The 22,045-nt window shown below is 40.6% G+C and overlaps 1 protein-coding gene across 7 annotated transcripts in view; it reads right to left on the bottom strand.

Annotated features, from left to right (window-relative positions):
• cdk14 (cyclin dependent kinase 14) overlaps nucleotides 1-22,045 on the bottom strand; it is a 298,616-nt gene that overhangs the window by 170,635 nt on the left and 105,936 nt on the right. For all 7 annotated transcript variants that reach the window (XR_008828208.1, XR_008828207.1, XM_056380004.1 and 4 more), the window contains one exon: nucleotides 10,028-10,151. Coding sequence is in view for 5 of the 7 variants with exons in the window: in XM_056380004.1 (XP_056235979.1) it covers nucleotides 10,028-10,151 (124 nt within the window). In the remaining 2 variants the exon portion in view is untranslated. The remainder of the gene's footprint in view (nucleotides 1-10,027; nucleotides 10,152-22,045) is intronic.

Here is a 22,045-nt window from a genome sequence, read left to right as displayed (position 1 = left end):
CCAGAAAGTATGGCTCTCCACTCGAGACCTGCCAGTTCGGGGGGAGTGTCGTAAGCTGGGTCCCAGGTTTGTGGGCCCTTTCCCAATCTCGGCGATCATCAACCCTGCTGCTGTTCGCCTTCGTCTTCCTCGGACCATGAGGGTCCATCCCACTTTCCATGTTTCCCGAATCAAGCCCGTCAAGACCAGTCGTTTGGTCCCTCCCTCCGACCCACCCCCTCCGCCCAGGTTCATTGATGGTGGTCCTGTCTATTCGGTCAAAAGACTGTTGGCTGTTCGTCGTAGGGGCCGGGGCCGTCAGTACCTCGTTGATTGGGAGGGGTACGGTCCAGAGGAAAGGTCCTGGGTTCCTGCTCGGGACATTCTTGATAAGACACTGATACGGGACTTTCATAGACTGAACCCGGGCATTCCTGGGACGTCGGGAGACGTCCCTTAGGGGGGGGGGTACTGTCAGGATCTGTATTCATTTTATTGGCATTTCCTGTTTTATTTTGAAGTCTTGGTTCTGTTGTGTTGCTGTTTGTTTTACTTCCTGGTTTTTCCCTCCTGTTTTGATTGCTGTCTCCGCCCTAATGTCTTTCACCTGTGTCTTGTTTCCTGTGTATTTAAACCCCGCCTCATTTCTCATGTCTTTGCCAGATTGTCTTTGTTACCCTAGTGTTCAAGCTCTCTCGCGTTTAAGTCCTGTTTGATTCCCCGTGTATGATCTGTTTTTGGTATTTTTGTGACCCTCGATTCTGCCTGTTCCTTATCTGCCCTTTTGCCTGGTTTGACTGTCTTTTTGGTATTTTGACCTCTGCTACGTTTCTTGGATTAAAGATTTGGATTTCGGACATTGTACTTCTGCCTGACTCTCTCTGCATTTGGATCCACACACACCTGCCCTTTTACAGTGTCCTCCTGTAAAAAAAAACAAGTTCATAGGTCGTCTGTGCAGCAGCTTATTACGACCCATAATTAGTGCCACAGGTGCTCAGCTCCGAGGCATCTATTAATATTCCTTCGGGCTTATTAGTGCCACGGGTGCTCAGCTCCGAGGTCCTCTACAGCTAGAATAGCTGAGAGGAGTGCCTCGGGGTTTATTATTCTTCCGCCAAATTTCGGCGCGTAACTCGTCCCGCAGCTTTGAGAAAACCCCGGTAATATATACGTCAAAACTTGCGTCTTGATCCCGAAAGGGGTGCTATGACTTTTGGTGTTAAAAATTCCAATTTTTCCCAAAGTTATTCCCAAAAAACTGGGAATAAATAATGCATTAGAAATGCATTGGAATTTTCGTTAGAAACCCACCTTTTTTCTACAAAATTGCACCTTTTTTCTGAGTCACCCAGCTCTCTCATACCTGCACGTAGAAATGTGATTCAAACTATAAAACGGAGGAAAACTTCTACTCTCTCAAAAAGACATCAACTGTTTTTACATAACATGTAAACTTTTCAAACTGTGAGCACTCAAAGGAGGAGTGCAAATCACTTTTTTTTCAAAGTTAGAGTGAAAGCGTCAGTTGGCTAGAGTGCGTGAAGCAGTAAAAAATAACCTTTATTTTTATTTTTAACTCGATCTCGCGGCCAAACCGTAAAAAGGAGACAAATAATTCTTTCTGAAAATGTAGACATAGTTGTTGGGATTCATAAAATGTAACTTTGACAGGCAGGGTCTGCACAAAATTTAAACGGGGGTGCCGAGTCCGGCAGCAATACCTGTCTCACTCTCATTGACACCTAATGTAATCGTCTTTTTTTTTCAAAAGAATCTCTCTCTGTCTTCGCAATGAGCTTACTCACTCATTTTAAGGAATATCTGAATAAAATAGAGACTAGAAACTTCTGGCTTCAGTGTCTGGCACGGTGTTTTTGGTTTTTGAAAAGAAGTAACGGTTTTCTCATAATTTGCAGTTGTTTGAAGCCATGTAGAAGCCAAATTCTGGGCAGATTTTCACATTGCCGTGGCAACGGCAGCTCCTGACCTGTGTGCGTGCCTGCGTGCGCCTAGCAACCAGATAACCAACTCTCCAAGCTCTGCTAGCTTTACATTAGCCACATGTTAGGTCTTAAATTACATTTAGTTAGGTCTTAAATATGTAAGTCCATTTACTGCTTCCTTCGTTGCTTTTTGTTTTGTTTTGTTAAAAGAGTGAATGAAGTTGTGACGGTCTCCGCTGAGACAGAGGAGAGGAGAAGCTACTAGCCCTCTCTCGCTGTCACTTCTAGTCGCGTTGCTCTCCTCCCCAGTAATGTTAAATTTAGCAGAGAAAAAAACATAATAGTGGTAATTTAAATAGCGGTTCAGGGGATTTATTAACCCTCAGGGGTCCCTCTGTCCTTTTTTGGACATTTTCTTCACTTTTCTTTTTTGATTTGCTGATCATTTTGGCTGTGTTACAGCTGAAGGTATGGATTTCTGCAAGAAATTGTTTGACATATTTTTAAAATCTAATGTCAGTTACTGTTACAGGTCTATTATACACTGGTAACACATTTTGTACCCTCTGGGGTTCCTCGCGTCCAAAAAAGGACACACAAAGAAAATGCTATAAAATCATCATATATCAATATTTATTTCTGCTTTTTTTTTGCATAAATCTCTTAAACCACTTCAGTACTGCTCAAACCTACCAAATGTTTATTAGTTTTCAGGATTTTAACCCTTTAAATGCCAGTTTGAAGACATGTTGCCTCTTGTTTTATTAAAAAAAACAACACAGAATATGAGATATTTCCCACATAATACATGATGGAGGGATGTGACATTGTTTTATATCAGAGTCTTTTATATCAAGACATTTCTCAAAACCAGAATATGATCAGGGTGACTTTTGAACACTGGAAATAAATCATGTACTCATCCCGGCAGTAGCCCCCGTGGCACTCAAAATTTCCCTGGAATTTTCTAGTTACATTTTATTGTCAGTTTTATCATTTTATTTTATCACAACCTTAACCATGTTTGTTTTCTATTGTTACCATGACAACAATTAAGTTCTCTAACCTTAAGGAAGTTCTCAATTTAACCCAATCCATTACCTTTTCCTAAACTTAACCAAGTAGTTTTTGGACCTAACCAAACAGGGACCACACAACAAGCTCAACTGCGTGTTGATTATTGTAACCATGACGACAAAAGTTGACAAATGCCTACCACTTGCAAAACAAAGGAGATGATTGTGAACCCCAGGCGGAAGACATCCCACTTCACACCAGTGAACATCCAGGGACTGGACATCGAGGTGGTGGAGAACTACAAGTTCCTGGGGGTTCACCTAAATAACAAACTGGACTGGTCCACCAACACCCACGCTCTCTATAAGAAGGGTCAGAGTCGCCTTCACCTGCTGAGGAGACTGAGGTCCTCCTGTGTGGGGCTCTCCTCAGGACCTTCTACGACTCTGTGGTGGCCTCAGCCATCTACTTGGCTGTGGTCTGCTGGAGAGGGGGCAGCACTGACAGGGATAGGCAGAGGCTCAACAAACTGATCCGGAAAGCGAGCTCTGTCCTGGGCTGCCCCCTAGACTCCATTGAGGAAGTAGGTGACAGGAGGATGTTAGCTAAGCTGACATCCATCATGAACAATACCTTTCACACTCTGCATGACACTGTAGGGTCTCTGAGTAGCTTCTTCAGCAGCAGACTTTTACATCCTCGCTGTAAGAAGGAGAGGTTCCGCAGGTCCTTCATTCCAGCAGCTGTCAGACTCCACAACTCCTGCTCTTCCTGACCATGTGCAAACTTGCACTTTTTTATGTACATATCATGTGTATTGTGTATATTGTATTTATTAGTGTATATTTGGTATATTTTTGTTGTATATTTCCATAGATGTTTATTCTATAGTTGTTTATTTTTCTGCTGTGGTAAATGAATTTCCCAGTTGTGGGATTAATAAAGTTAATTTAATCTAATCTAATCACTGGTAAACTCTTATGGGTCACATGTCAGGGTAGAGACAAGATACCTTCTGTGATCGGCCCTGAGGCATCACTGCTGTTGCAGGGTTAGGGTTGAGTCTCCAGCTCTTTAGAGAGCAAGAAGCATTTAGTCACCAAACAAACTGTATGGAACAGGTTCTCTACAAGATGAAGTCCCAAAGAAGCACATCCAAACTACCCTAGAGCTTTCTCACAGCATCACAGCAGTCATTTTGTTGGTGAGTGAACCTCAGATAAGGTTTTTTGGGCACTGACTGCTGCCTGTGCTCCAGGTGTGCAGGCACAAGCAGCCTTTAGGCAGGTTCATCCAAACTGTAAACACTCTCACCCTCTTATGAGGCTCTGAAGTATGTGGGCTATGAGCATTGCTCATCTGGTACTTTTTTTTTTTTTGCTTTTATTGATAGCCACAGTGATGCAAGATATAAGAAGACACAACCAAAACAGGCACCCACTTACAGCACTGCTCCATGGTGCCAATAGTGGTGAAACCCTACATATAGCACCATTTTTTTTAATATGGTGATAAAACTTTGTCATGGACTAATGGGGGCTGTGTCAGGAGGTAGAGTGGGTTGTCCACTAGTCAGAAGGTCTGTGGCAAGATACTGAAAGTGCCTTCAGGGGTCAATCGACAGAGAAGTCAATAAGAGTAAAAAAAAGGGCTACATAAGTGCATTCCAGTTAATGCATATATAAAAATAATGTTCTAAAACCCTGTGTGTAAATTAGGGACTTTCCCATGAAATTGCTCAGTCACTCACAAAATAAAATGCTGTACATTTGTACCGCTTTAAATACACATTTTGCATTCATCACTTCTCTCAACATGTTTCTGTATCAGATTTTTCAGGCAGTCATAAGTTTTGATTCACCCGATGACAGGTAAGGCAGTTTAAGCAGAACCTGTTTGAGCAGGTTATAAGTTTTAAGAATCTGCTTACATATATTTCATGATGCACAGACATGAATGTAAAGTAGCAGATACCTGAAACTAGAGTACATCAACATGTCTACAACACAGCAGCATGGTTTGCAGAATGGTTAGTTGTAATGTCAGTTGTAGGTAATAGTAGCAAATAAGTTAAAACACACAAAGCATGTTATGCTAATTCTAATTAAAATATTTTAGATTTACTGTTTTATCTATCGATACAACTGCATTTTTAATCTTTGGTTCTTGAATTAGTTGGTGTTGGAAATGCCTGGTCCTCTCTGTGGTGGGTGTTTGTGTGCGGTGATTATGGTTCACACAGCTCCACTACACAAACCATATAAATCACCCCCCACACACTGCTTAAGTTGGCCTCAATTAGTTGTGTCCTTGATATGAAACGTGGGCTCCACACAGCCTAATTTATGAGCTGGTTATTTGTGCAGCTCATTAAGAAGTGAGTAAACCCACAGAGGAGCAGAAGGAAGCATCTGGATCAATTCCACAAGCAGCAGCAGGGATACGGAGCTCTGGCCACTGTGGCCAATGAAAAAACTGCCCTCCCTGCTAAGTCAGCCCTCACTCTGCCCAGCTACTCATCTGTACATGTAATCTACAAAAACTTCTTTTTAAGAGTTAAGACTAAGTGGCGTTAGGTTACATAAGTATGGAAAAGTTATTATTGTCAGATCCTGACCTCATGATGTTTTGATACCTGAAAGATTTTCCAGAAAATTCTATATTTTTGGCCATCATACTGTAACCCTGTTAAAAAAAGGACAATAAATAGTTTAAATATGTTCATGTTTGATAAATTGTGATTAAAAGTATTAAGAATAATATTTCATGAAGTTTGACAAAAAGTGTTTAAAATAGTTTAATAAATAAGTTTAAAAAGTTTAAAAGATACAAATGTGCACTTTAAGATATTTTGTGTTATTTTGAAAAGCCACAGGGTTAAAAAAGAAGTACCGATTGTGAAAATTGTAATTCTGGTAATTAATTGGTTAAGATCTGGCTAAACAGGAAGTGTATGTATTTTTGTGTGTGAAAAGAGAAACTTGATAGTTGCGAGAGAGAGAGCGGGATACTCGACGAGGAAAAGAGAGAACTGCTGGCGTTTAATGTGGTAGAGTAAGCAAATATGCAGAACACGGACATTGTTTGTAAAAAATATCAGGAGATAAGCGGACAGTGAATCTCGTAGTGACTGATATTCAGCGCAACACCGTGTTCCAGTGAAAGGACGAATACTTTGGCAGAGAGTATTCAATGAGGAGCGCAGCTAACAGCTAATGCAGCTCGCATTAGCTTAGCTACTTCTTCATCCACGTGCAGCTAACCCAGCTACTCGACTAGGGGAAGAAGTTAGCCTGCTGTGTGCCGGACCTGTTGAGACGATCAGCGGTGAGGTTCTACCGGGAGCGTGGGAGTCATCTTCAGCCGTCTTGGCAGCAACACGCTGGTCCAGACAGGAAGAATCGCCACCATCCGCCCATGTATCAGCAACCCGCTGGTACTGCATACGGGACGAGGACGCCATCACTGCAGTGAGTCTCTTAACTGTTTTATTTCAGCGCTTTAGCGTGAAGCAGCCATTTTGTTTCTGGCTACAACGCACACGAGCATCGCTTCGGGCCTGCATCGTTAACATCCTTTTTCAGTTAGTTATAACTGCCGGCTTTAGGTGTGTTATTAATTTTTTTTTATAATGAGTGCACTCAAAATAAGGGGTTATTTGAATATTTAGAAATTGATCAGTTAAAGGTACAGAAAGGTTTTGAATTTGAGTGTTTATTTTGTGTGTATTTTCATTGTTGAGAGAACATTTGTGTTTATATTTACATCAGTAAATCTTTAAAATTTACCTTTCTTCTGGTTATTTGTGTTTTAGAAGTAGTACTGTTGTTTACAAAGTGTTAAAAGGGTACTTACAGATGGTAAGGAAAATTTAATTATTTCATTTATCTATAGTTTTGATTAAAACCATTAAAAATTAGTTTTAACACATTCAATGAGTAAATAAAAGTGGTTTGTATCACAGTATAAATAGATATTAGTTCACCAATATTATATTACAGTATACTTCTCATTTGGTATTAGTTAATCTTAAAGAAAGAGATTTCTACAACAGTAAGAACTTGGGAAGCGTACCTCATAAACATAGACAGGCCGTCTAGAGGGCGCTACAATACAAATTAATGTTATTCTATAATGATTAAATGTGAGGAAAGATGCTGCTCTTAAAAGACAGAAATTCAACGCACAACAAAGGCATGACAGCATGGGCATGAGGGGAAGAGGTAATGATGTTCATCTAATGAGAATTTATCAAGACTCAGGTATAACAGGCTCATATGAGCTCACATAAAGAAGATACACAAGTACATATACACAAACGGAGCCACACAGGATTAAACAATAATAAATAAATAAAAACAAAAAAAATACGAAAATAACAACATGAACCGAGGAAAGGCTATTGTGAATCTCATACATTTGTACTGATGTAACACCAAAGACTGGAAAGCAGAGATAAAGATAAAATGATAAAATACTTAAACAGAAGAGATGAAGTGAATAAAATAAGAAATAAAAGGTTAACAGTAGGGTAATAAAACATTAAATGAAAGCAAAGACAAAATAAAGATAAAATAATAAAATGTTAAACTTCATGTTTTGAAGTTAGTAAAACCATAAATAAAAAAGGTAGACATAGAATAAATAACCAGAAATAAAAGTAGGGTATTGAGAGGAAAATCATCCAGAAAATAAACATAGAATAAAAGGACATACCAGTAAAACACTTTAAAATGTATTGTAAAAAAATAGACACATTAATTAATTAAAGGCCAGCCTAAAATGGTCAGTCTTGAGTTTGATTTTAAAAATAAACACTGAGGCAGAGACGTGGACCAGAGTAATAAAGGGATGCCTCACTTTTATTAAGTATTTATATGTGAGGGGAGACTTCTATAAGGTCCTTAAAATTAAAGTGTTTTTCCTCTCAGGATCAAGAATAAGTGAATTTGAACCTGTCTTTTGTTGATAATCTGTGAATGAGATTTAGATGTTTCTTGGGCAGAATAAGACAGTTTCGGCTGATGGTGGTGGTGCTACAGGAAAGATTAAGTATTGCCAAAAACATTAGACCTCTGGGGTTCCAAATACAGTATATGCAGAAAATGTTACATACTGTATATGGAAAGTGGTCTCTGACTTTTTGACCCCACTATATCTGAAATACTCTGTGATATTTGAAACACCTAAAACAGTGGTGAAGTGCACATGATTAGTGCTACAGTGAAGGTCAGGAGGTTAGTTAAGTCATTAACTAGAATTAATGCCTTGTGGTTGTATGCCTCCGCCACTCAGACTAGTTTCAGCTTACATCCCTGTTTATCCACAGTCATATGAAATATTAACCTTTTTTGTGAAATTTTGTCATAATTGCTGTGTGGAGCCTTCAGCCATCGCTAAATGGTGTTTTGTGAGGTCACAGTGACCTTGACTTTTGACACCTGACCACCGAAATCCATTCAGTTTGTCCTTGAGTCCAAGTGAATGTTTTTTTTTACCAAATTTGAAGAAATTCCCTCAAGTAGTAACGGAGATATTGAGTTCACAAGGCAAAAACCATGTTTTGTGAGGTCACCATGACCTTTGACCACCAAAATCTAATCAGTTTGTCCTTGAGTTTCACCCAGCTGTGACCACAGGTGTGGTCAGACATTCAACGTGTATCTTATTTTCCTCCATAGATCTAGTTTGTTAATGATCTTCTGGGGACCATGAACATCCATAATCAATGTCACACACATCACAGAGTGATGGATCAAAGCACCACTACCAAGGCAAAAGCACTGATGAGCAAAGACAGAAACAAAATCAAAGACTGATAGGGCCAAGTTCCACTGCTGTTATTAAGGCCATCCCTTATCTACCCCTCTTTGTCCCCTCAGCCCCAATCAATTTTTGGCCACCCCTCATCAGACCCCTCAACCCCTCCTTTGTTGACACTCTGACTCCATCTCTCTCAACTAGCGCCACTGGCCTCAGCTGTCAGCCATTAGTATTCCTGCTGCCAAGGCCTGGGACCGCAGGGAACACACACACACACACACACACACACACACACACACACACACACACACACACACACACACACACACACACACACACACACACACACACACACACACACACACACACACCTTCGTCGTCTGGCATCCCTCAGGCCAAGGCTGAGTCTGTGTTTTGTCCATGTTTGTTGACGAGCCCAGCTCCAGCAACAGACTAATAGGCCAAGATATTTTCATTCTAGCTCATTTGCTATTTTGTCCATTATTTTCTCCTTCTCATTTCTCTTGCAGTAATGTTTCTACACTCATAAGGTTTGCATTATTGATGAAGCTGCCACCCCCTCCTCCTCCCCCCATCTGTCTGAGCCAAAGGATGGAGGGGTGGGAGTATGGAGGAGATGAATGGGTAGAGAAGACAGAGGGTTTGAAGGGTTTACGAAATGGGTGGGTGACCCAATGAGGGCTGTTAGATGATGGATGGATGGCAGACATGTCATGTAGGCAGTGTTTACTAAGCTTAGATCCAAGCCATAGAGAGCCACTTCAGGAGGGGATCCTAAGTTACTAGTCTATGACTAAAATAAACTGACACATGAATGTGTTCAGTATCTGTCATGGCAACCTGTAACTTTTATTTTAATCAGTCTTGTGTAGGAGTTTGTGGTCTGATTGTGGCACTAGATCAAAGGTCAGGCAAAGAATAGACCAGGGGGTCAACTGAGTTAACGTGATCTGGGCTAAAGTGCTGGACAGATGGACCATCAGAGTTTCGAAAGCCACCTCCAATTCTGGGACCAAGAATTAGAAAAAAACATCAACCAAAAAAAAAAAAAAAAAAGTCTTGGCACCAGTAATAACAAGGTCGCCGAACACTCATTTTCATTCTGTCCACCCTGCATCTGCTGAGCCAGGCCGCTGTCAAGTTGACACTGAGTAGTCTGATCCTGCCATTATTGTTGGTGTGGCATATGAAGCACATGAAGCACAGTGACAGAGGGGGCATGCAGCTTCATGTCCCGATTTCACACACTCTAACATCTAACAGGTGCACAACATTAGAGCATCATTATTCAGCACACTCACCGAAGTCAGCGAGTTTGAGCTCTCCGGTGTCGCTGATGAGCAGATTTTGTGGTTTCAGGTCACGGTGAAGGATGTACCTCTGGTGGATGTAGGACAAGCCTCTGAGTAGCTGGAACAGGAACAGCTGGAAAACACAAGTAAACAGACAGTTCTTTTTAAAGGTCCTATATAGTATAAAGGTAGATGTCCATGTGTTCTTTGATTATAAAGCAGATCTAGGTAAATATTAATACTGTGAATGTTGGGCTTAGCTTATGGTTCCAAGAGGCTTTTTTGTACATCTCAACAAGAGACACCAGCCCACAAATTTTCATACATCTAGTTGAAACGTACTGTGGATGCTACTTTGTTGAAATTTCTATGGGGCAGCCTTGAGCGATGTTGCCACACCCATAAATGAGTTAGGCCATGTTCATTGCATCTGCCAAATTTTGTGAGGGTACGAGCACCGCTAGCCCTTCAAAAATCCCGAAATTCATTAGGGGGCACTATATAGCAGACATGCTACAACCGTGCCCAATTCCATTATCAAAAGAATTGTTCATGAGTGCAAAATTGTGTACAAAGTTTTGTGAGTTTTTGCACATCCTAAAGGTCCTCAAAACTGTTTGTAAAATGAAAATCACCACAGCAAATCCAAAATGGCCAAATTCCTGCTTGGTGGAAAAAGTTCCAAAAATATAGATTATTGATATGTCCAATCATCTCACCAAATTTCATAAACATCCGAGGACCTCGACGTGGCACTAAGTTTGGGGGGCACTATGGAGCCCACTGGTCATGCCTGAGCACTATTGAACTTTGCTATATTTCACAGCCTTTAGGTCTGTACCAATTTTTGTGAATGTTAAGGTTCTCAAAAATCAAGTATTCCAACAGAATAACAATAATTAAAGCTGCAAGCTGTCACACCGCATTGAGGTCTAGTTGGGGTTTTGTCCTGTCTCCGTGTTTTGTCTTGTCATTTCCTGTTTTAGTTTGAAAAGTAACTCCTCTCGTTTCAGGTCACTTGCCCTTCCTCATGTGTCTCGGTCTGATTGCCCTCTGAGTGTTTTCACCTGTTCCCCTTGCCCAGTGTTTAAATAGTCTGTGTCTCCCTTTGTCTTGTGCCAGTGTGTTTGGTCTGTGTGTGTTCACCCCAGCTCTTCGTCAGTGTTCCTGATGTTTTGTGTTCTTCTTCCTCCAAGTGAGAGTTTTGAGTTGTAAGTTTATATCCTAGTTTAGTTTCATAGTTAATGATTTCATAGCCTTTGGTTTCCTCCGTGTGGAGTGATCTTTTGTTTACTTACCTTTTATAGAGTAGAGCCTCCAGTTTGCTGGAGAGTTTTTTATTTACAGATAACATTTAATAGTCCATTGTATTTTCCTCGTTTAGTGGAGTGAATATTACTTTGATATTTTTCATAGCCTCATGTATAGTGAGGGCTAGGTTTATAGCCTATTTATTTCTCCACTTGGAGGCGCTCTGAAAAGACAATTAAAAACAGTCAATTGAACCCTGCATCTGTGTCCTGAGTCCTTGCCTGGTCATGACACAAGCAGCGTTGAATGGGCCCTTGCACTCTTGCAGATGTCAGGGGTGCTGGCAGGAGGCCGGTCACCGTGTGACGCCATGCTCATAACTAAGATTTCCTACATGGACAGTATGGTGGATGTCTTCAGTTTTGGACTGTTATCAATAATGTGAAGTTTGGGGCAGATTGGGCAAGGTATACTATACTTCTAATAACTTCCTGTTTTAATGGTGAAGCATCAAAACTCTCCACACTGGCACAGCCGCACCATTCAACTCACAACTACTCACAATTTTCAAGCAAGCCATGTTCGATGGCATATTTATTTTATTTGTTCTGCTGAACAAAGTAAAAGCATTTTGACAGCTGAATAAGGATGGCTTTTTGTGCTCCTTTTATCAGGTTTCGCTGCTGCTGGCTGTTCACACTCCCAGTGCACTATAGGTGGTCAGGTGTCAGTGCAAAACACAATTTTCTCCTTTGCATGAAACGTCTCGTTGGGGGTCCAGAAACAACTTCCTAGTCCTAATGACGTCAATATGTTTCTTGGTGCTGCCCACCTGCAAGATGGACACCCCCTGAGAGCTTGGCACGCCCCCCACAAAAGGCACATCACATAATCTTTAATGAAGAGCTTTGTTTAGTTTTGTAGCCATGGCGGAAATACACTGTTCTCAATTGCCTGGAGAGATGTTAATTTTTTTCCATGGTTCTCCACTGCTCCAAACATTATAGTATGAGCTTCAAGGAGGACTGCTTCTGTAGTTCACACGTAATGTAGCTAAACGGGGGGGGGGGGGGACTCAGCCTCACAGCCTGTCAGTCTGCATTATCATTGTGGATTTGTGATGTTTAACCATGTTACCACGACCTGATCACATTAGTAAGAAGCAGCATAGCACAGATATACGTGCTTAAACGTTAACATGCTATACTTCGTTAGCTCAGATAAATCATCTACAATTTACCCACATAGTTTGTTTCTCAGTAACTACAGTGTATGTCCACTAAAGTTGAGTTAATTCAGATTTACCGGCATCGTAATCCAGCAGGAGGTGAAGCTGTGGAGACTCCCTACTTGTCGACTATATGTCTGTTCCTCCATTATTTATATTCCTTTTGTCCTGAATTGTCAACACATACAAAATCAAATGTTGTTTTCATAAAAGGTATTCCAAGCTATGTAAATGTCTGCCTCTACCCTCACTCTGGCTGCCTGACAGTGGGTAATCGATAAAGCAGAACCGAAGACCCAACAACCATTTGTTTACACAAGACATGCAGAACATGATGCTCTGATTGGTCAGCTGAGCTCTAACAGAGCATTTCAGACAGAGTGAATAGGATACAGTATAAAATGTACAGAAAAATAAAAATAATGTAATTTCAGGACACTAAAGTATGTAGACACCAAGAATGAATTATGAACACTAAAAATGGCCATTAAAAGGTCCTCCTTAACATAACTCTGTTCAAAATCAAATGGCATGTCTTTGCCTAACATAACAATATTGCTTTAATAACTATCCTCCAATTATTTCTAAATTCTGTCTTTGGGTTATGACAGACTAAACTGTGCAGATAGGTGTGGACAAACCTATTCATCACTGTGACTTCACTCTGGTCTAGCTGAGAACAGACATGAACAGACATGAACCCCACATGTTATTTACAAACAGTTTAATGAAATGTTGTCTCCTGCACAAAGGCACATGTACCAAAATCAATAATGAGCTATGAATCAATAACACACCTGTCATTTTTTCCACTCAGACTATTGAACAGAGATCAATTAATGAGTTCAACACAGCACACGTCAGATTTCTTAGCTGACAAGCCGCTGCATCGACCAGTCAGACTCAAAAATAAATTAGACTGTCTGTTACTGTTTCAGTTTAGAAATACTGGCTTATGATAGATTGTATCAATAACTGCCTGCTGCTGAAATGTGTGTGATATTGTAGAAGAAGATAGAGAGGTGAGTGCAGAAATGAGTGTGACAGACACCAGACACAGAGGTGGGCCACTGCCTCCTTTTCATTTGGTGTGAAGGTCAATCAGTTTGAATTGGACTGCTGACAGTAGGAGGGCATGAAAAGTTAAAATCACTAAACTTCGACCAAGATGGAAAAACATGCATTTTCATCCCTCACCAAATGATATGTATCTAGTTCCAGTCCGAGCTGTGGAGCAGAGGACAGCTGTGTTGATCCCAGCAATATTGAAAACATTATTTATTTTTGGAAAACTGTCCTTTTTATGCCAGTTTATGATGGATTGTAGCTGTTTGTAATACTGATCCTTTACTGGATGTTGAGTCCCATTGACAGCACCATAGGTTTACTGTGCCTATTCTGTTATAAATATACAGTACCCTTCTGTGCGATATCAATTCAAAACTGTATCTTACAATAGTCAAATTATTTTGAAGTTTTAGTGTAATATTTGATCTTATGTATACAGCATACAACTACACCTGTGATTTCTAGTTAAGACGAACTGCATGAACAAGGTTATAAAATAGGCAATGGACACCACAGCCTCCGCAGTTCTGTCCTGGGTTGTGTCTAATGCCATACGGCCATACACATGGTGAGGTACTGCCTGAAATAGAAAGAAACCAGACTGTGAGACTTCATAAAGAAGAATGTACAGGAGCACCAGCAGTCTGCTGAACATGAGCTGAAAGCATGAAAAGCAGATGCTAAGTGTTTCTGATTTGCAGAACAAAGCTTATCTGTGGAAAGTGGTGTTTCAATGACTCAAGATAATAGAGCAAATAAGTATTTAGCAGCTAAATAATAATAATAATAATATAATAATCCTGATGGGAGTTGGTGTAGACCAACCTGGACATAAATGGAGAGTGAACTTGAATTGATCAGAGCTGGGAAATGAATAATCATGTTGCTTCATGTTTGCTGGATGTGTATACAGAAAACTGCTTTCTAACATGTTAGTGTAATAACTTTAGAGTGTGAGGTGATATGTTTACAGATTGTTACACTGTCCCCTAGTGGCCAAAAAAAAACTAAAAAAATTGTACCTTTAAGAACAGCAATACCTGTCTCACTCTCATTGACACCTAATGTAATCGTCTTTTTTTTTCAAAAGAATCTCTCTCTGTCTTCGCACTGAGCTTACTCACTCATTTTAAGGAATATCTGAATAAAATAGAGACTGTAGAAACTTCTGGCTTCAGTGTCTGGCACGGTCTTTTCGGTTTATGAAAAGAAGTAACGGTTTTCTCATAATTTGCAGTTGTTTGAAGCCATGTAGAAGCCAAATTCTGGGCAGATTTTCACATTGCCATGGCAACGGCAGCTCCTGACCTGTGTGCGTGCGTGCGTGCGCCTAGCAACCAGATAACCAACTCTCCAAGCTCCGCTAGCTTTACATTAGCCACATGTTAGGTCTTAAATTACATCTAGTTAGGTCTTAAATATGTAAGTCCATTTACTGCTTCCTTCGTTGCTTTTTTTTTTGTTAAAAGAGTGAATGAAGTTGTGACGGTCTCCGCTGAGACAGAGGAGAGGAGAAGCTACTAGCCCTCTCTCGCTGTCACTTCTAGTCGCGTTGCTCTCCTCCCCAGTAACGTTAAATTTAGCACAGAAAAAAACATAATAGTGGTCATTTAAATAGCGGTTCATGGGATTTATTAACCCTCAGGGGTCCCTCTGTCCTTTTTTGGACATTTACTTCACTTTTCTTTTTTGATTTGCTGATCATTTTGGCTGTGTTACAGCTGAAGGTATGGATTTCTGCAAGAAAGTGTCTTTTTTGACATATTTTTAAAATCTAATGTCAGTTACTGTTACAGGTCTATTATACACTGGTAACACATTTTGTAGCCTCTGGGGTTCCTCGCGTCCAAAAAAGGACACACAAAGAAAATGCTATAAAATCATCATGTATCAATATTTTTTTCTGCTTTTTTTTGCATAAATCTCTTAAAGCACTTCAGTTCTGCTCAAACCTACCAAATGTTTATTAGTTTTCAGGATTTTAACCCTTTAAATGCCAGTTTGAAGACATGTTGCCTCTTGTTTTATTAAAAAAAACAAGACGGAATATGAGATATTTCCCACATAATACATGATGGAGGGATGTGACATTGTTTTATATCAGAGTCTTTTATATCAAGACATTTCTCAAAACCAGAATATGATCAGGGTGACTTTTGAACACTGGAAATAAATCATGTACTCATCCCGGCAGTAGCCCCCGTGGCACTCAAAATTTCCCTGGAATTTTCTAGTTATTATTATTATTACAGTCGAAGAACTGCTGTGTAATCCACATTTATAGACTATTAGCTTTGGGAAATGTTTATATTGTTGTTTGATCAATTATCCACTTGTATCATGATTAATTCCAGGTTTGAAGGATGTAATATGAAATCAACACTCCTATTACTCCTCTCTCATTATTAGTGCAAGTAGTTTTATATGTTATTTCACTTAATGTTTTGTGGTCATGGTGGAAGACGGATGTGCAAGTTTATAAGTAAACTTTAGATTTAAATTATTCCAAAGTTCAGTGGAAAATTACTCTATTCTCCAAGTGGAAACACAGGAGAAGATGGGCGACGCCCCTGAAACATGCGCCAGCCCCCAGGGGATAAAACAGTCATGAACAATTCACACATGTTCAGAAAAAAGAAAGCCGGATGACAAGAAGAGAAGAAGAAAGGCCAGAAAGGTTAGAAGTCAGAAATGTTAGAAATGCGAAAAAGTTAGAAACCCGGCGAGATGCTAAGAAGGAAGAAGATGTGAGAAACGAAGCTAAAAGCTAGAGGCTGAAAAGCTGAAGCTAGAAAACGATGCAGGAACTAGAAGTTGAGATCTTTGCTCAAAGCTCAGAGTCCCGGCTCAAAGCCCGGCTCTGTAGCCATGGAAACTCTTAGCTCTAAGCTGCTCGCCAGAAACTCATGGCTCTTAGTCATTTTTGCACTTTCCGCATCTTTTAAATTTCTTTGCCACAAGCTCAAAGTAACATTTTTGTCTACATGCGCGATCTTTTATTTTTATAAGCCAAGTCAAGACCAACTGAACCAAAACAACAGAAGTGCCTCAGAGTAATTTTGTAACTTTTAATCATCAAGTTTTCCTTTTTCAAGATTTTGACAACTTTAGAGTCATCTGGTCAACGGTCTCGTCTAAAGTTATCCAACCAAAGTGAAGAGCATTAGAGTTTATTTCGCATCAATCCGCAAGAGACAACAGCAGATAACATCTGCACGACCGCCTGCAGAGAAGCCGAGCAGAAATCAAGAGTTCCCGAGACAGAAAGTCTCCTGGCAAACTCCACCAGAGCTGAACCGCTGAGACACCGGCAGAATCCGTCATCGTGATAACGGGATACGGCCTCCAGGAGAATCCACCTAGATCCCGCGTCTCCAGGGTTACCACGGCAACCACAGCCACCTGGGTTCCAGCCGAGGGTCTTCAGCTACGGCGCAACCCACAGTCGGCCGGTCTTAACACTCTGCTCATGACTGGGTTGATGTCGAAATATAGCAATATCTAATCATCAAACCTAATTCGTAGATGTAGCATCATTAGCTGTATAGCCATAGTGTATAGCCATAACATATTCTCTCCCACCATTGCCAACTCATCACACTGCTCATTTCATTATTATTTTCATCTTAATGATTATTACACCTTGCATTTACTCTGTAGATAGTAGTTTAGTTAATAAACTCCTTTATTTACACCCAGTTGTTGTCCTGTTGTATTCTTTTGACGTAGAGACTGGAGATCCATTGAATCGAGAAGTCACGGCTTCCGATATGAGATTGATAAATTTGGCAATGAAGTAATTCATTGTTGTCCTCCCATAGGACTAGTACCCCATTTCAACGACTGTAAATTCTAAAATATGGCGTTAATGCTACATAAATAAACACCACTAAAAACAGAAATATTCAACAATAATACCATATTTTCACTTTTTAAGAAAATGTAGCATCCCTGTTTTAGACAAACAGCCTGACTCACACAATATAAGGTTGATTTTTTCATGAACGTCAGTGTGATTTTGAATTTTTTATATATTTTTTTTTAACTTTTGGATCATAACCAAAAAAATCCACTATGTCAGTCCACCTTTGCTGAAATAAAACTGCTGACACTTATGCAAAAACCTCTCAACCTATGAATAACAATAAGTATATATGCAACTATTTATATGAAGCTACAGGGCGGTGTTTCACCTATCATGAGAACACTGGAGTCTTGAGGCCTTCACTGACAAATTCATTCATAAAAAAACAAAAACTCATGAAATGCATCAATGCAATTTTGCTGACAAGACAAATGAATAAATTTTAAATTGCATTTAAATTTACATTTTACAGCCAATTATTTTACTGCTGAACTCGAACACAGGCCGTCCACCTGCCTGCAGCTCAAGAACCCATACTGCAACCACTAAACTCAATTTTGAATATATGCACACTCCACAGACTGTATCTGCTGCTGCTGGTACAAGCTTTCAACACATGAATATCAACAGAATCCTAAATTGTACCCACAGTCAGAGCTGCATTCAAATAGTTTTGTTTTGCCTCTGAGAACTGGCAGCTCTTCAATGTGTCAATCAAAAAAATAATGAGGCACATCTGATCCAGCGTTCAGTTTTATTCCAGTTCCAGCATTCCCCTCTCATTTCTCTCATCTCACTGACACCAGAGTCTTGGCCAATTAAGCTGATTGAAGCACCATGGAGTCCAATCAGGGAGGGGCCCTGTCTGGCATCTGGAGTCACCGGGTCAACGGTTTACTATTCCTCCTCTCAGCGAGTGAGAGATGAACTGCGGTGCAGGAAATTAGCATGGGAAATGTGTGTTTACTCATGTATATCAAACACACCTCTGAAAAGCCCTTGCACTGGAAAGAGTGCAACTGCATGGTAATAAAAAGAAAGAAAAATGGGTGTTTTATTCTCCTCAGTAAGCTCTTTTATTCAAACATCAGACTCTTCTTAAAAGAACCTTTTTTCTTTTTCTCTTTGGCTTCGACTGGAAACGTCTCAAAACCATTGCATTCTAATGTTTGAAGAAAAGTGAAGTGCTGAGGGCAGATTGAGGAGGATTTTCACAGTAAGTCACTCAGTTTTCTCAATGATAATAATAATAATAATAATACTTTTAGTATTTCATTGCCAGATTTAAAGTTAAAGTCTGTAGGTCCTGTCAGTAATTGGTCAGATCTAAACTTCAAATGAAAAGGAGGTTTACACAAGTCAAACAGATTCAGCATGGTCGGTGGTGAACATTCGGCTTGTTGACACAGACGTCTGCTTCCCAGACAAGCTCACTCAACTATAATAAGTGACGATGGGATGGGACTTCTGGCTCAGCTGGACATGGCGTAAGTTGCAAATCCTTTTATGTATTAGGTTTTATGTCACTTTAATTTAACGTTGTTAGTTCAGAGTTCAGTCCAGAAGAAGAAGAAAATCAGAGAAACCCAGATGACAAGAAGATGCGAGAAGCAAGAAACGATGCAGAAACTAGAAGCTGAGAACTTTGCTAAAAGCTCAGAGTCCCGGCTCAAAGCCCGGCTCTGTAGCCATGTAAACTCTTAGCTCTAAGCTGCTCGCCACAAACTCGTAGCTCTTAGTCATTTTTGCACTTTCCGCATCTTTTATTTTTCTTTGCCACAAGCTACAAGTAACATCATTTTTGTCTACTTGCGCGATCTTTTATTTTTATAAGCCAAGTCAAGACCAACTGAACCAAAGCAACAGAAGTGCCTTGGCAGAAATGTGAAGAGTAATTTTGTAACTTTTAATCATCATCATCAAGTTTTCCTTTTTGAAGATTTTGACAACTTTAGAGTCATCTGGTCAACGCCAGTCTCCTCTAAAGTTATCCAACCAAAGTGAAGAGCATTAGAGTTTATTTCGCATCAACCCGCAAGAGACGCCAGCAGATAACATCTGCACGACCGCCTGCAGAGAAGCCGAGCAGAAATCAAGACTTCCCGAGACAGAAAGTCTCCTGGCAAACTCCACCAGAGCTGAATCGCTGAGACACCGGCAGAATCCGTCATCGTGATAACGGGACACAATCTTCACACACACAGGAAAGTTTTCGGGGAAGCAACAGTACCGTTAGGGAGCAGGCCGGAGACGTCAGGGAGGCAGGAGAATCCGAACCAGGTGAGCAGTCAGTGGGGCAGACGAACCAGGAAGGAGCAGGCAGGCAGGTAATCAAAGCCAGACAAAGGATCAGGAAACCAGCAGGCAAGCACTCACATGCGACGTTGGAGCTGGAGAACGCCAAATAGCCAGAGGAACAGGCGGACGGGGACCAGGAATCGCACAGGCAGAATTCGTGGTCAGGGACAGAAGGCTGAGGCGTTTACCAGGGCAGAGATGAGGCAGCATGGTCAGGGATGAGCAGAGTCGAAACCGGGAAGTCAGTCCGTAGAAAACCGCTGGAAAGTCTTGTGTGAGTACTAAGAACAATCTGGCAATGAGTGAGTGAACCGGGGATGCATATATACTGGCTTGATTGGAGATGGAGTGCAGCTGGGGGCAACAGGTGAGGACAGTGAGGCTGATGAGGAGGTGTTGCAGAGTGGAACAGAGGCAGGGTGAGTGGAAAAGCACTGAGAAGCAGAGCAGGCTGTGAGAGCTCCTGTAAGTGTAAATGTTGCATTTTTTAAACGACCCCGCTTTTCATCTCCCTGGAGGTTTAATTCTCTTTTGCTGCCCGACAAGGCATTTAATGACTTTATCTCATCCTCAATTGATGACTTCATTGCTATCAATAAAAATGATTATGTCTCTTCTTCTTTGTTATGGGAATCACTTAAAGCATATATATGTGGGCAAATTATTTGCTATTCAACATATTCTAGTAAGGCTAAATTGCATGAGCTAACAACTAGAATCCAGGATACAGACAGACAAAAAGGGCAACAACTATTTTTTAACATTTGAACGCTCTTGAATGTAATTTTCTCTAAACATTCTTCTCTAACTCCTGAAGTTGTTTTTGCACTCAAATCAGAAAAGGCGTTTGATCGAGTCGAATGGAACTATCTTTTTGCAGGACTGCACAAGTTTGAATTTGGGAACAGATTTATATAATGGATTCAACTTCTATACACCTCCCCCCAGGAAGACGTCCACACCAATGACACTCGATCAGATTATTTTACATTGTCACCTGGCACCAGGCAGGGTTGTCCTCTTTCCCCTAAGGTCTCTTTCTCTTTTCCATGGTATGTCCCAGGCTGGTGTTGAGCTGAAATTGTCGCTTTATGCGGATGACCTGCTTCTATATATATCAGATCCACTGACTAGTATGCCACCAATCTTGTCCTTGTTGAAGAGGTTTGGCTCCTTGTCAGGTTATAAAGTTAATTTAACACAGTCGACAGTGGCCACCAGTGTCTCAGCAGGTCCTACTTAGCACCTTGGCAGAAATGTGAAAAGCTGATTCTGATTGGCTAATTAGACTAATTAATTTCTTGGCCTTTTAACTCAGGTATGGGAGTAACTTTAAGGTAAATATAGACAATATATTTGCATGCACTTGTGTGTGCGTGTTGATGTCTGGTTATTTCACATGTGTACATTTTTGGGTTAAAAACCATTATGTGAGGTCATTTTGGCTGGTCCTGAGAACTTCAAAGGGCTGTTTGAAGGCTAAGCTTATGCAGTTGTCAACACTATGCACACACATACATTAAAAGACACACTAACACCATCACCACCATATGGACATTAACTGTATAAGTGTCTCAACCTTGTAACACAAGCCTTTTGGGGGCTTATGGTAGACACTTCTACTGTGAGACACACAAACACCATCTTACTTTTTGATATTCACCTTCAAAATAAAAGTCTTAATCAGGTAAAAAGAACTTACTGGACGTTCTGTTGGGCAGCTCTGCTACTACACTCAAAAGCATACACACACACACACACACACACACACATATTGACAGAAACACACAAACACGTTGTGCACAATTTTGTTTAACCTTCAAAATAAAAGTCTTAACATGATAAGAGTAAATTATTGGCCCTAACACCATCAGTGTGAGGTTATTTTGGCCAGTCGTAACAGCTTCAAATGGCTTTTTGAGAGACACCTGCAGTGACTGAGGTCAGTGTCAGGATAAGTCTCTACGACATGAATGAAACTGAAAGTAACGTCCTTTGTACAGATTGAAACATGAGGAGTGAAGTACACGCACCAAGCAGCAGGCACATTCAAAATTGGATATCTGCTTCATTATGCAAATGAGGGGGTTGTCCTCAATTGCGTCATGGAGTCAACATTTCACCTATTGGTTGATCGACATCAGAGTGCATCCAACCATACTGCATGCTTTGCCCTGACATGGCTAGGTTCATAACAGCCATATTAATTAATCGAACAAGTCATTTCTTTATTTACTTTTGATTTTGGCAGTTTCAGTCCTATATACGTCCCCCTAGTCCTATGCACTCCTACACCCACCATGCACATACACTGCCT

The sequence above is a fragment of the Seriola aureovittata genome, chromosome 7 (genome assembly GCF_021018895.1).
Source record: "Seriola aureovittata isolate HTS-2021-v1 ecotype China chromosome 7, ASM2101889v1, whole genome shotgun sequence".
In the NCBI taxonomy this organism is placed as follows: domain Eukaryota; kingdom Metazoa; phylum Chordata; class Actinopteri; order Carangiformes; family Carangidae; genus Seriola; species Seriola aureovittata.
This window is presented reverse-complemented; position numbering and strand designations above follow the sequence as displayed.